The sequence below is a fragment of the Callithrix jacchus genome, chromosome 8 (genome assembly GCF_049354715.1).
Source record: "Callithrix jacchus isolate 240 chromosome 8, calJac240_pri, whole genome shotgun sequence".
Classification (NCBI taxonomy): Eukaryota; Metazoa; Chordata; class Mammalia; order Primates; family Cebidae; genus Callithrix; species Callithrix jacchus.
Genome location: NC_133509.1, coordinates 102,755,920 through 102,770,795, shown reverse-complemented (window position 1 = coordinate 102,770,795; position 14,876 = coordinate 102,755,920). Strand labels below are relative to the sequence as shown.

General features: G+C 44.7%; 1 protein-coding gene across 2 annotated transcripts in view; it reads left to right on the top strand.

The window, feature by feature from the left end:
- Positions 1-8,135, top strand: part of ZFYVE26 (zinc finger FYVE-type containing 26) — a 67,936-nt gene extending 59,801 nt beyond the window's left edge. For both annotated transcript variants that reach the window (XM_078335225.1, XM_002807245.6), the window contains 5 exons: positions 421-562; positions 868-927; positions 2,105-2,287; positions 3,230-3,274; positions 5,701-8,135. In XM_078335225.1, coding sequence (XP_078191351.1) covers positions 421-562; positions 868-927; positions 2,105-2,287; positions 3,230-3,274; positions 5,701-5,904 — 634 coding nt within the window. In that variant the 3' untranslated portion in view covers positions 5,905-8,135. The remainder of the gene's footprint in view (positions 1-420; positions 563-867; positions 928-2,104; positions 2,288-3,229; positions 3,275-5,700) is intronic.
- The last annotated feature ends 6,741 nt before the right edge of the window (positions 8,136-14,876 follow it).

Below are 14,876 nucleotides of genomic sequence, written 5' to 3'. Positions count from 1 at the left end.
TGCTCTACCATTACCATTTATTACCTCTATAGGCTTAATTGCTAACTATTTTATGAGTTTGTTTACTATTCATTTCTCTTCTAGCCTATAAACTCTGAGGGCAGGGCTCATGTCTCCCTTGACCTCTGTTATTGTACCTGGCACATAGGTGCTCAATAAATACTTATTGATTCAATGACTGGACCTTATCTGGTTCCACAGTGCATCATAATATTGTGAGTCTGTGCAGGACACGAGACCACCATTTTTTTTTTTTCTTTTCATAACTGCTCACAAGGCATTTGGGGTCTCTTTTCCCTCTTCATCATTTCTTTTTCCTTTTCCATCACCATGTTATTTAGCTTCTCAGTCTCCTGGCCTCAGTCCTCTCACTCCTGGGGCCCCTCGTGAGGCTAGACTATGCATTTCCTGTCACTATAGGCACATGAACACACTTCAGCTGCAAATGGAAGTGACCAGGTTCTTGCATCGGTGTGAAAGTGCTGGGACCTCTCAGGTCACTACTTTGCCTCTGCCAACCCTGTTTGGAAATAACCACATGAAAATGGAAGTTGCCTGCAAGGTATGTGCAGCGTTTTGGACCTCTGGAAGACTACTGTCATCTTCTAGAACTCTTATCATAATTGCCGTTGTTTAGTGATTATTTCCGTTGTTTGTGTGATGTCTGCCTCCCCGCTAGAATATGAGCCACAGAAGACTGGCGATCAAGTCCATTTTGATCATTCTTGTATCACTAGTGCCTGGCACTTAGCAGGGTCTCAATGAATAATTTGTTGAATAATGGAATAAATAGGGGCCTTCATTCTTGGTTAAGAGGATACGCTAGTAATTATTACTTTTTTAAGCATGATTCCCTTTCCTTTTCAGGTCATGCTGGGAGGGAAAAATGTAGAAGATGGTTTTGGCATTGCATTCCGTGTTCTGCAGGTATGACTTGGATTACTGAAATCACACTGAGGACAATCAGCACTTGACCACAGTTCCGTGAGAGATTATTCTTTAGGAAATTCTTATCCCAAGAAAAGCAGATTTACATGCACATTAGGGATGAAATCAAGGAGGTGACTATTAAAGAACTGGGTCAAATTCAAGACTCTAGGCCACTTTGCCAGAAGACAAGTAACCCACAATAAGTTCATCAAAAGCTACCAAATAAACACCAGGAGCCAGGTCTCAGACAGTTCCCCACAGCTGTTTCCCTGAGAAACACTGCTCGTTCTCACAGGGAGCTGGAGGGGTGGCCACAAGGGCTGTTCCCCATCCTCGGTCTGTACAGGAGCTAGCTGGAGGAATATGTTTTCTGTTGCTTGTCATAAAAGGACACAGGTGGGTTTGTGGCACTGGAGCAGGGGCTGGAAGCAGGGCACTGAAACCATGAGGGGTAGAGTCTCTGCAAACCCACCACCATAGCTCCGTGCAGATACCCCAAGAGCTGACAGCAGGCAGCTTAGGATAGGCAGGGCATTTATACGTTGTGCATGTATCAGTGATCAATGGCTTCATACATGATTAGTCAGATGTTTTTCTTCCCATCTATTTTCAGTGTTGGACAGAGCTGAAAACACAGATACCCTGGTAGGCAGACAGAGGGGCAGCTCTGTCCAGGCCCTGTGGCATAAGGGTTCTCCTAGACCAGGTTTAAGGTGTTTGTCTGGCAATTTCAGCAAATGGGTCTTTCAGTGAATGGGCCTGTTAATGGGTCTGTTTCTGAACACTAAGTTGCCTACCTCTTAACAGAGCACCAGGTGTCCAGGACAGCAAATACCAGCCCCCAAAGCCCATTTCTCAAGAAAAAGCAGACTTATTAGAGAGAAAATGAACTAGTCTTAGGATTCGGATAAGAATATTTTCAGTAAGTGCCACCGCAGCAAGTGAAATGTACCATTTTAGATACGACAGCTGCAGTTTTTGTGAATGCTTCCTAAATATCTACCTAATTCCAAAGAGGAATTTAGCTTGCTTTTTGTTTGTTATATTTATGTTTTCTACTGTGAATCAATATGGCTCATCTACACCAAGCATAGTGAGAGCCGTTAAATGCTGCCTCCCTCCCCACTGTTAATGTCCCCTGCATCTAAGCTCATCACCCCATGTTCTGTTCTAGGACTTCCAGCTGGATGCTGCCATGACCTACTGCAGAGCTGCCCGCCAGTTGGTGGAGAAGGAGAAGTACAGTGAGATCCGGCAACTGCTCAAGTGTGTCAGTGAGTCAGGCATGGCAGCCAAAAGTGACGGGGACACCATCCTCCTCAACTGCCTGGAAGCGTTCAAGAGAATTCCACCCCAGGTGCGCTCCCTCCTGTACCTCTCAGCTCCTCCATCGATTTCAGTGTCTTCACATCCCCGTCTTTATTATGTTTCCCAGAATGTGCCTGAAATTCTACAAGATCCTTTTATCATTCTGAACTGCTCTGCAATAATGGCCTCACCCTGATTGTGACCCTTCCCTGTAAAGAAAATTTATGGAGATGTTGTCTATACCCAGAATGTGGCCCTCAACATCCCATTGTGTAATTTTGTTTGCACCTGGAAGTGTCTATGGAGTTGAGCTTCTTCCTGCAATTCTAGGGAAGATCGGGGTGGGCCAGCAGATGACCTTTGAAGCCTGTTACCTGCAGAATTTTCCTCCCATGGTGGCTTTTTGGAGTGAACAGAGTCATATCCATTTAGGAAGGCTGAGGACAGGCCTCTTGGAAACTGTTCCTTCTCCCCAAATTCTGAAGCTTAGTGTTATACTAGATTTTCTTTCTTGCTCTTAAAGCAGGACTTGAGTTTAAAGAGTCAGCTCGGTGTGATGTCTATAATCCCAGCTGTTCTGGAGGATGAGTGGGGAGGATCACTTGAGCTCAGGAGTTCTGGACTGTGGTGTATTATGCCAATACATACTTAGAGTTAGAACTTAGTGTCTACACTAAGTTCATGATCAATTTGGTGACTTCCCAGGAGAAGGGGACCACCAGGTTGCCTAAGGAGGGGTGAACCAGCCCAGGTTGGCAATGAAGAAGGTTAAAATTCCTGTGCTAGCAAAAGTGGGGTCCTGCCTGTGAAAAGCCACTGCACTCTAGCCTTGGCAACATAGTGAGTTCCCATCTCTTCGAAAAAAAAAAAAAAGCCAGGCAGGCTTTTTCATTCTGGAGTCAGAGTGGCTGGGCTCAGGCTGGGTTGGGCCCTGGCTCTCAGACTGTGGGACTCTTCTCCTTCTCACAACTGCTGTTTCTGTTCTGTACAGGAGCTGGAGGGTCTGATCCAGGCAATACACAATGATGACAACAAGGTGAGCAGAATTGTCTCCAGACCCCAGTGATGCTAATGAATAGTCTCAGGCTTGCCCTGTCACCTTTATCCCTTGCTCCCCACAATAGCTACATACAACCCATATCTCAGCTTCTTTATTATCAGAAGTGGAGCTGGGGCTTGGATAGGGGTATAGATAGGAGGGAATAGATGGGAAGCAGATGAACACGGACTGCATGAGTCCCCAAGACAAACATGTCCTAGGCTTTACCATCAAGATAAACATGTCCCAGACTGCTCTTGAATCTCCATTTTATATTGATGCTCTCAGAGAGCCCCAGGAAATCCCTCACCTCACCTCCATCTTTGCGTGGACTGATGGAATGAGGTTCCCAGAGTAAGCAGGTATCTCTTTATCCAAGAGAGAAAAAGGTACAGTAAGAAAAAACCCCACCCCACACTTTGACCAACAATGTCCACCAATGTCTCGATCTCCAGAATGAACCTCTCCTCAGGGGCCAAAAAGCTTGTCCCTGTTTGGGAAATTGATGAACCTTTGTTTCCTGTTGCCTTTGGGAGGAGTGCCAGGCAGAATAAAAATCTTCCCAGATGCCCCCATTTGTGGCTGACCACTGGATTGATCCTCTGGCCATCTGCAGGAAGGTCCCCAGGCCCAGAGGGCCACGAGAAAGTCAAGCCAGTCTGAGCTGCCCTGGCCAGCGGCAGAAAAGTTATTCGACAGCTGAGTTCCCTGTGATGAAAACTAATGTGAGGCAAAGAGCTTCTTATGTGCTTCCCATGGCAGTATTGCTAATCCCTCGACTGAATTTACCGGGCATTTTTCAGGCTCCAGAGTTAAGGAGAACAAGTTCTAAACCTTTCATTTATTTCTGTAACATAATGAGCTCCTTGGAAAGGATGAAATTCTGACATCCTGAAATGTAGAGAATTACTTTTCTAGAGTCAGATTGAGAACCCAACAGCCAGGATAGACGCCCAGGTCCTCTGATTCCCAGACTGCAGTTCTTTCTTAAGCCTTCACTGAGCCTCCCACTCAACAGGACAGAGACTCTATTCCTGAGAAAGACATACACTGAAATAGAGACAGTCCTTATTACTTTTTCAGGTATTTTTCTCTCAGCAGCTGTCTCATGCATTAAATGATCTTAGGCCACGGGGTCTTGCCAAAAAACAGCTTCATTCAGCTCCATTCCAGACTGTCTGGCAAAATGTCCTTCTTCTCTTGGTACAAATTTTGCCTGCCAACTTGTGATATGTATTTGGCTTAGCATATGTAGCTGCTAAGGGGAGCTGAGGGCCTGGGGAGAGCTGACATCCTAGGGCAGCAAGTGGATCCCAAGCAGCACAGGACTGGATCACTTTAGTGACCTCGGAACGTGCCAGACATCATCTAGCTGCAGGAGATTATCTGTGATTCAGCTTAGAGAGGAAAGAAAGACTTTAGTGACCAAAACAAGTAACAGATGGAGCATTGATACAGGAAACAAGGAGAGTCCCCTCCACTAACCAACAGGGATTATTGTAGCAGAAAGGCAGCTGCTGACAGAAGCTCTGTGGCAGCTCATGAAGGCCTCTCTGCTCACCAGCCTAGAGCACTGGCTATCCAGGGGGTGCTGGGGAGACTAGGGCCAGGAAGGAAGGGACTCTTGTCTCCACCAAACTGGGGATTCATGAGATAGCGATCCTGGGAGATACATACACACATACGCACATCCTGAAACGGCTGCCTCTGTCCAAACAGGCAGAGTCAAATCAGGTCTAAGCGGGGTTAGACCTTGATGCAGCTTTTTCCTATTGCGTGTATGTGTCTTCCTCCCCAAATTTCCTCTAATTATAAAAAATAACTTTAGCTTCAGCAGGCTGAAAGCAGAAAAGTAGAGGAGGATCTCTGTGTCCATTCTAGGACGGTTCTGATGTTCTAGTCATTCCTGTAATACATATTCACTGAACACCTACTATATGCCAGGCACCAGGAAGACAAGGAGTAGAAAAAACAGACAGTTCTCTTGCCCTCATGAAGCTTAAAGTTTGGTCAAGGAGACAGGCATCAATCAAATAACCACCGAAGTAACTGCAAAATCACAACTCTGTGGGTGAGAGCGATGCTGTCCCTGAAGCCCGGAAGAAGCTGGAGAGCTCGCGAGAGTGAGGAGGAGGAGGGTGTCAGAGGGAGTGGACAGAGACAGACTGCCTGCTGGCCTGCCTTCTTTTTTAAATTCTTAGCTTACTTGTGATAACCTTTTACAGTATAAAATAACACTGTGTTATAGCTTATTTCCAGAATATTTAAAAAGTTGTTATAGTACCATAAAATGCACAAATCCTGTCATGAATGTGACAGGTGACATGTGATATCTGTCTGCCCGAGCTTCTGCTGCAGCTCTGTACACTTGATTTGTCATTGATGGATGTGTTTCTGCTGTCTCTTTTGTAACTGACTGCCAGGTTCGGGCCTATCTGCTGTGTTGCAAACTGCGTTCTGCCTACTTGATTGCTGTGAAGCAAGAACACTCACGGGCCACAGCCCTCGTCCAGCAGGTTCAACACGCTGCCAAGAGCAGCGGGGACGCGGTTGTACAAGACATCTGTGCCCAGTGGCTTCTGACAAGCCACCCCCGGGGTGCCCATGGCTCAGGCTCCAGGAAATGACCTTGGGCAGCGGGGCCAGGAACACGTGGCCTGAGAGCTGGGCAACAGCAGTGACGGCGATGCCCTCCACCTCTTTCCTCCTGTGGAGTGGGACTTCTATGGCTCTGTCCTAGGTTGGAAAGAGCTGGATTGGACCCTACTTGCCTTTCCAGGCAAGGATAGGACCTTTCACGCAAGTGCCATGTTTCTCTAAATTTGTGGAATCTATGTGTGTTTGTCTGGAGAGGGCCAGTTCTTTCTACCTCAGAGTGAGTGTGTGTACACACACGTGTGCATGTTCCTGTGCACTCATGTTTACGCCCAAGCATTTCTGAACAAATGAAACTCTTCTCCATTGAAAAGAGGCACTTTACTTTAGACTTGCCACTCTGAAAACCTTCCCTGCGTTTTGGTTCTTGACCCGGGTTGTCCTGTTTGTACAGTCCCCTCCCTGTGGACCTGCTTTAGTAGCTCCTCTTACCTAGAGGGCTTTTACAGAGAATTAGAGCAACACCCAAAGGATTCCCTCTTTTCCTTCCTTCACTTTCCAGAATTCAGAGATGGCTTTAGGGCAAGTGCTACCTGCAGAATAAACCTGTTTTCCAGGTGTCTCTTCCAAGCACAAGAAGTCCTGGAGTCTGGATTGTAGTCTGAATAGAAGGGTTTTCAGGTCCAGGCATTTGAAAGCTGTGGGTGCGTGTATAAATGATCAGGTCTGCGAGGCTAACACGGGCAAGAGGGTTTCCATCACATTCATCCAGAGGGGAAAGAAAGGCAAACCATCCAAACAGGGATACAGGGGGCTGCTCACAAGCACAGAGCTGCCTCTTGTGAATCCCCTGCTGCAAAGTTAGCAGGTGAGAGAATGTGACTTCCTTTCTGAGAGTCTGGGGAGAGAAATGGTGGCCAGGCTCCTAGGACTGAGTGGCTTGATTTTACCTATTTGATCTGCAATTCTGTTCATGCTCCTTGGATTGGTTAGGAAGCTGCCTCCTCTTCCCTCCTGCTTCCATTCAGTCTCTTCAGGACCACAGGATGGATATGCAGACACATGGGGTCATTGAGAAGGCAGTGTGCTTCTTTTCCCTGTCTTAAAAGAGGGACTCAAGGGTTAGCTTTGTCTTAGAAGGGGGAATCAAGGGTTGGCTTTGGAATTGGGCCTCTGGATAGAGCAGAACAAGGGGATAATGAATAGGTCACATCTGGTTGGTGGAAAACTAGGTGAAGTGCTTCTTTAATATGCACTGGCTCATCTTTCCACCTAAAATGTGACACTGTTTGAGAAAAGGTGTGTCATACTTAGTGACTTCAATTTGCAAATGAAGGGCCTAAAGAAAGCTCTGCAGCTCTGAACCTCCCACTGGCCAGAGCTCAGCCTGTTGGTCCCACTCATGATGCTGAGACAAACGGAAACTGGAAGCTGAAGTCAGTGTCTCTGGTGCTTAGAAACCCTGTGGATTTCCCTCTGAACCAAGATTTTGAGTAGTAAACAACTCATGGACATCTGTCAGATGAGAAGTTTTGGTCCTGTTAAAGAGGAGAGAGAATGGCCAGATGTGGTGCTAACACCTGTAATCCTGGCACTTTGGGAGGCTGAGGCAGGCAGATCACCTAAGGTCAGGAGTTCGAGACCAGCCTGACCAATACAATGAAACCCCGTCTCTACTAAAACTACAAAAATTAGCCAGGCATGGTGGCAGACATCTATAATCCTACGTACTTGGGAAGCTGAGACAAGAGAATTGCTTGAACCCAGGATGCAGTGAGCCAAGATCGCGCCATTGCACTCCAGCCTGGGCAACAAGAGTGAAACTCCGTCTCAAAAAACAAAAACAAAAAAAAAAAAAAGGAGAAAGACTATAAGGAAACTACTAGATCCATTTGGGCTAAAGTTTGGCTTTTCCTTCCTTGAGTCAGAACATATCCATCTCCCAAGAAATGTCCTTCTCTGGCATCTGCTTGCCCTTCTGAGTCTACCTTTTTGCACTGAACATAAGCACTTTATACTAATGAGTCACAAATCTTGCAGCCCTTAGTTTGGGATGAGACCAAAATTTCCTGACTTTTTCCTATAACTCATCAAACTATCAAATTATAGGCAACTACTGACTAGACTGACATAAAATGAGGCTAAAAGCTTTGAACACCGTGCTGTAGTCTCCATCAGAAAAACGCCACCAAAATAGATATCCACGTTGAGGGGTTGAATGCTTTGCTACAAACAATCCACAATAAAGTGTCTATCCAATGAGTTTCTTGGCTTCATAACTGCTTTGTGCTGTCTTGCTACTACCCTTCTCATCCTTTTTCCTTGTGGAGAGAAAAGGTAGGTGGGGAAGATGAGATGGCTTTCAATTCAGACTTCCTCTAAACAATCCCCATAATGACTGACTAATGATTCTGCTTAGGATTTATCTCAAGTTTCCTATGTGTTTAAAACTATTATTATTATTATTTTTGGGAAAGAGTTTCACTCTTGTTACCCAGGCTGGAATGCAATGGCGCGATCTCGGCTCACTGCAACCTCCACCTCCTTGGATCAGGCAATTCTCCTGCCTCAGCCTCCTGAATAGCTGGGATTACAGGCATGCGCCACCATGCCCAACTAATTTTTTGTATTTTTAGTAGAGACGGGGTTTCACCATGTTGACCAGGATGGTCTCGATCTCTTGACCTCGTGATCCACCCGCCTCGGCCTCCCAAAGTGCTGGGATTACAGGCATGAGCCACCACGCCCGGACTGTGTTGAAAACTATTAGTGCACCCTCTACCACCAGAAAACTTTTTTTTTTTTTTGCTTCATTTAGGGGATGGGTGGAGATAGGTAATACGTTTATAAGGTGAAAACTCCCTTCCATCCTGTGCCCCCAGCCCAGTCCTCTCCCAGAGGCCACCATTGTTATCAGTGTCTGGCATATAGGTCCAGAGCTACTTATGCATAAACAAATATTACTAACGTGTTCCATCATGAATCTGTACTATAATTATTTAACCAGTTTCTAATGGTGGACCTTTTATGTCGTTGCCGTCTTTTGCCACTACAGATTATGCTGCATTGAGTTATTTTGTCCAGAATTGGTGGGTCAGAGAATAAATGTGTTTAACAAATACTGCCAGTTACTCTCCAAAGAGCTTGTAGCAATTAACTCTCCTACCAGCATTGTAGAGAGTACTTGCTCTGTCATACCCTTGCCCCGACAGTTACCAAACTTTCTAGATTTTTGCCAGTCTGATGGGTGAAAGATTTCTTCTTTAGTGAATTTTTTTTTTTTCTGAGACGGGGTCAAGCTCTGTCACCCAGGCTGGAGTGCTGTGGCCCAGCTAGCACTTTTATTTTTTTGTAGAGACAGTGTCTCACTATGTTGCCCAGGTTGGTCTTGAACTTCTGGGCTTAAGTAGTCCTTCTGCTTCATCCTCCTAATTCATCCTCCTAAAGTGCTAGAACTACAGGGCCACTGCCCCAGCCCTCTAAAACTCTTTGAAAAGCTGTTTGTCATTTTAAAAGCCCTATATATATTTTCAATGCCAACCAAATTGTCAATCTTTGAAACCAGGTGTAGGATCTTTGGGGAAAGCAGAACTCAAACTTAGCTTAAACTTTTCTTGCCACCCACTCCAGGCATATGTTTACAGTATGATACTTGAACCCTGGACAGTGGCTTCACTGCTCATTTTCTCCTTTTCCCAGAAACATGATCTTATCCAATTTCTCATGTAAAATACATATATATATATATACACACACACACACACACACACACACACATTCAGGGATCATTTCTATAGTTCATTACTAGAGAAGTAGAGAAGTTTCTCTGAACATGTAGAGTATCAACTAAAGAGCTTTTGTACAGTGAAACTATCAGAGTGAACAGGCAACCTACACAATGGGAGAAAATTTTTTCAATCTCTCCATCTGACAAAGGTCTAATAACCAAAATCTACAAGGAGCTTAAACACATTTACAGGAAAAAATCAACCCCATCAAAAAGTGGGCAAAGGATATGAACAGACACTTCTCAAAAGAAGACATTTATGCAACCAACAAACACGGAAAACAAGCTCATCACTGGTCATTAGAGAAATGCAAATCAAAACCACAATGAGATGCCATCTCCCGCCTCTAGGCAATTATTAAAAAGTTGGGAAACATGCTGGTGAGGCTGTAGATAATTAGGAATGCTTTTACACTGCTGGTGGGAGTGTAAATTAGTTCAACCATTGTGGAAGACAGTGTGGCAATTCCTCAGGGACCTAGAACCAGAAATACCATTTGACCCAGAATCTCATTACTGGGTATATACCCAAAAGATTATAAATAATTCCGCTATAAAGACACATGCACATGTATATTTATTGCAGCACTATTTACAATAATAGCAAAGACTTGGAACCAACCCAAATGCCCATCAATTATAGACTGGATAAAGAGAATGTGGCACATATATACCGTGGAATACCAAGCAGCCATAAAAAAGAATGAGTTCATTTCCTCTGCAGAGACATGGATGAAGCTAGAAGCCATCATTCTCAGCAAACTAACACAGGAACAGGAAACCAAACACCACATGTTCTCACTCATAAGAGGGAATTGAATAATGAGAACACATGGAGACAGGGAGGGAAATACCACACACTGGCACCTGTTGTGGGGTGGTGGGAAAGGGAAGAGAGAGCATTAGGACAAATAACTAATGCATGCAGGGCTTCAAACCTAGATGACGGGTTGATAGATGCAGTAAACTACCATGGCACATGTATATCTATGTAACAAACCACATTCTGCACGTGTATCCCAGAACTTAGTAAAATAAATAAATAAACTTAAAAACTAAAAAACAGCTCTAAAAACAACAGTAATGATTAAAGTAGAGCTGAAAACCACCTGGTAGCGGACATAGCACAAAGATATGTCACAGCAGAGAAAACTGGAACGCCCAATCTAAACCTAGGATAGATGACCTCTATGTTTAGAAACCTGAGACACTCCAAGGTTACCAGATATCTTTGGTTGGAGCTTAAGCAAAGTAGATCAAAGGCTATTAGATTCTTTTAATACCCAAGCAACCAAATATCAATAGTCACGCTAACCCCCAGAGGAAATGGCCTTTTTCTGGTCTTCATCTCTTCTTCCACAGTGACAATGTTGACTGACCTATCCCTGAAATTTCCAGTTCTTCAACAACACATTTATTTAATATCTGGTTACTGAATGGCTTCTTTGGTGGAATGCTTTCCTGCTCGCTAATTCTGCATGTTGTTATTTCTGCTTGGAGCCCTTCCCTCAGCACCTCTTCTACCCTACCCTCCAGTCTACCATTGTCAAACCTCTTCCTTTAGTCCCACATTGAGTGCCATCTCCTGTACAGATTATTCACTTCTCTGCCTATGCTTTCTCTTCATCTCACTTCAAGACAAATTCCTCAAGGTTCTAGCCATTTCCTCTTGACACTCATACTATCCCATACAATCCCATAGCTTCAGCAGTCATCTTGACTTCTCCCACCCACCACTACTTAACTTTGCCCCATTAACTCTTTCCCACGTCAGATCTGCCTTTTGACTACCTCCTGGAACTCACTACAAAACTGACCTGTACTTAAAAATATTAGCATGTCCAAAATGGAATGCATTCGAGTCTACTCACAAACCTGAACTTTCTTCTTCAGTAAATATATAGTTTTATTTTATTTTACTGAGACAGGGTCTAGCTCTGACACTCAGGCTGGAGTGCAGTGGTGTGATCACAGCTCACTGCATCCTCTGTCTCCTGGGCTCAAGCCATCCTCCCACCCCGGCTTCCTGAGTAGCTGAGGCTACAGTGTGCGCCACCATACCTGGCTAATTTTTGTATTTTTTGTAGAGATAGGGTTTGTTTGTCATGTTGCTCAGGCTGGTCTCAAACTCCTGAGCTCAAGCAGTCTGCCCACCTTGGCCTCCCAAAGTGCTAGGATTACAGGTGTGAGCCACTGCACCCAGCAGTGAATATGTAGAATTAAAGAATGTTATTATTACTATCATGCGTGCTGCCTGGCTAGAAACCTCTGTGCTGGCCAGGCATGGTGGCTCATGCCTGTAACCCAACACTTTGGAAGGCTGAAGTGGAAGGACCACTTGACCCCAGGAGTTTGAGACCAGCCTGGGCAACATAACGAGAACCTCACTACAAAAAAAATAAGAAAATTAGCCAGGCATAGTGGTGGGCACCTGTACTCCCAGCTACTCAGGAGGCTGAGGTGGGAGGATCATTTGAGCCCCGGAGTTGGAGGCTGCTGTGATCCAATATTGTGGCACTGCATTCCAGCTTGGGAGACAGAGTGAGACCCTGTCAGAAAGAAAAGAAAAGAGAGAGAAAGAAAGGAAGGAAAAGAAACAGAGGAAGGAAAAGAAAGAGAGAAACAAAAAAAGAAATACAGAAAGAAAGAAAAAGAAAAGAAAAAGGAAAAGAGGAGGGAAGGGAGGGAGGGAAAGAAGGAAAAAAAGGAAAGAAAGAGGGAGGGAGGGAAAGAGAGAAGAAGGGAAAGAAAGGAAAGAAAGAGAAAAAAAAGGAAGAAAGAGAAAAGAAGAAAAAAGAAAGGAAGAAAGAAAGAAAGGGATCTCCATGCTGGACTGTTTCTTACCCCACCTCCTCACTGGAAAACATTCAAGTATCTGCCATGACTCAAGCTATGTCCAGTAGAAAGCCAAATCCTATCATCCTACTTTCCCAGCCAGAAGAACCTGTCCCTTCTACTTTATCACTGTAGTTCAGGTCCTTGTCACGTCCTCCTCTGACAGTTGTAGAAGGCTTTTCATCTCAAACATTCATCCTTGAGTTGCATCTTCTACCAGCTTCATATGAACAAATAATAATTCTAGATGAATCAAAGGACTTCTCTGTAATACTGAGGTATGGAGAGTCTAAGCATATACAGAGTCTAGGATCCTTGAAAGACTTGATATTTTTTATTGTGCTAAAATATACATAACATAAAATGTACCATTTTAACCATCGTTTAGTGTTCACTTCCGTGGCATTAAGTACATTTGCATTGTCGTGCAACCATCACCACCATCCATCTCCAGAACTCTTTCATCCTCCAGCTGAAACTGCACACACTGAACAATAATTCCCCCATGTACCCTTCCTCACAGCCCCTGGTAACCTCTACTGTACTTGTTGTCTGTGAATTTGACTACTCTAGGTACCACCAGCAAGTGGAATTGCACTGTATTTGTCCTTTTGTGTCTGGCTTATTTCATTTAGCCTAATGGAAACTTTAGTTGATGTTAGTGATCAGTGATTCGTGGTAGCGCCAATCTGGGAGACCGAGTGATTTTCTCCAGCTGTACTCTTGGTATGTAGAAATCAGAGAGGTGAACTGCTCCATGTGTGATTGGCCTTCACTAGACAGAGGTGATTATGGGGCAAGTGAATCAGCAAGGAAGAAAGTTGGAGGAGTAGGAGGTTGTGGCTAGAGTGGGATGTGAAAAGTTATCTGGAGAGCAGGAAGTTCATGTGATGACAAGATGTCCAGGTGTAGTCTTTGTTATGGGAATTGAGGACTGAAGAAGCATAGAAGAGAAGGTCAGTGATGAGGAGAAGGTCAGAGAACTGAGTCTGAGTGAATATGCATCACATTTTTAAATAGTAGTGCTCTGGGCAACCCATGCATATCACAGTTATCATACTATTCACTTGGTCTTCCTTCGGTACCTTGTTATTTGATGTGAGTTATTTACTGTTTAATCATACTTTCTCAGATACTTTATATGTCAGAATTCTCATATGTTCAATCTTTTATAAAACACTCAATCTTTTATGCCAGATTGACATTGAACCTCTATGGTAGATGCTAGTTAGGGTCTGGGGTCTACCATGGTTCTATCTGGCACATCAGAGGGCCCACTTCCCTGGAAATTCCCAGGGTTGGGCCTCCAGTGGATATGTCAGACTACATGAATATGAACTACATGAATAGTTTTGCCCTTAGACCTGGGTAAGAAGGGCTCCTTCCCTTGGCCAGCCACTTTAAAAGCCTTATATTTCACCAGAATGCACAAGAAAACAATAAATATATTTACAAATAAATGAGGCTCTGGTACTCAATGCTGACATAACACAACCTGATACCCTAGACATTTGCTGTCATGATTAACACTGTTTAGGCCCAAGGGAAGCCCTTATTAACTGCATCCAAAGGCTTTGAAGGTATGCAGATTGTGCTTCTGTTTCTGAGTTTAGGGAGGATTTGAATAAAGGAAGCAGTTAGGGAAGAGAAGAGACAAATTCATTAATTTGTCAAATTCTTCCCCAGCATTAGTGTAATAAATACTTGCATTAAAAGGGGTATCATTTTCAGTAGTCGGAGGGTCTATATTCTTGCCCTTCATATTCCAATGTGTGTTTGCAACACTTGTCTGCGGAGTCTAAAAAAAAATTGCAATATTAAACAATTCATATCACTTTTTTTTCTTTTGGATACGGAGTCTCACTCTGTCGCCCAGGCTGAAGGGCAGTGGTGGGTGTCCGACCTACCCTCTGCGGGAAGACTGAGCTCGTTCGGAAAAAACCGGACCGCAGGCTAGAGGAAATTCCTTAAGTTCAGGCTTTATTGAGAGGAAAGAGCCTCCGGGCAGGCCAGCCGGGACGAAAAGGAAAAATGGCCGCGCCGCTCAGAGGGGCAGGGTTGTTTTATAGGGGGCTGAAGGGCTGGGGGGTGGGGAAGCCAAAAGCTGAGGTGGTGGGCAACTGTTGGTCAGTTTGAACTGCTGGGCGGGAAGCTGGGCGGCGGGAAGCTGGGCGGTGGGAGGGCTAGGGCCGGTATGTAAAGTGAGAGATAAGGGAGCCTCTTCGTGGGGGAGGGAAAGAGAGAGAGAGAGCTTTCACGGTAGGGGCAGAGTTTTCCAAACATTCCCGACTCCTTAAAGAAAAGAAAAAGAGGGGTCAGGGGCGTCGGTTGTCTCTCTGGCTACTTCCTGCTGACAAGGGTCGACGGGGGTTCTGAAGAGGT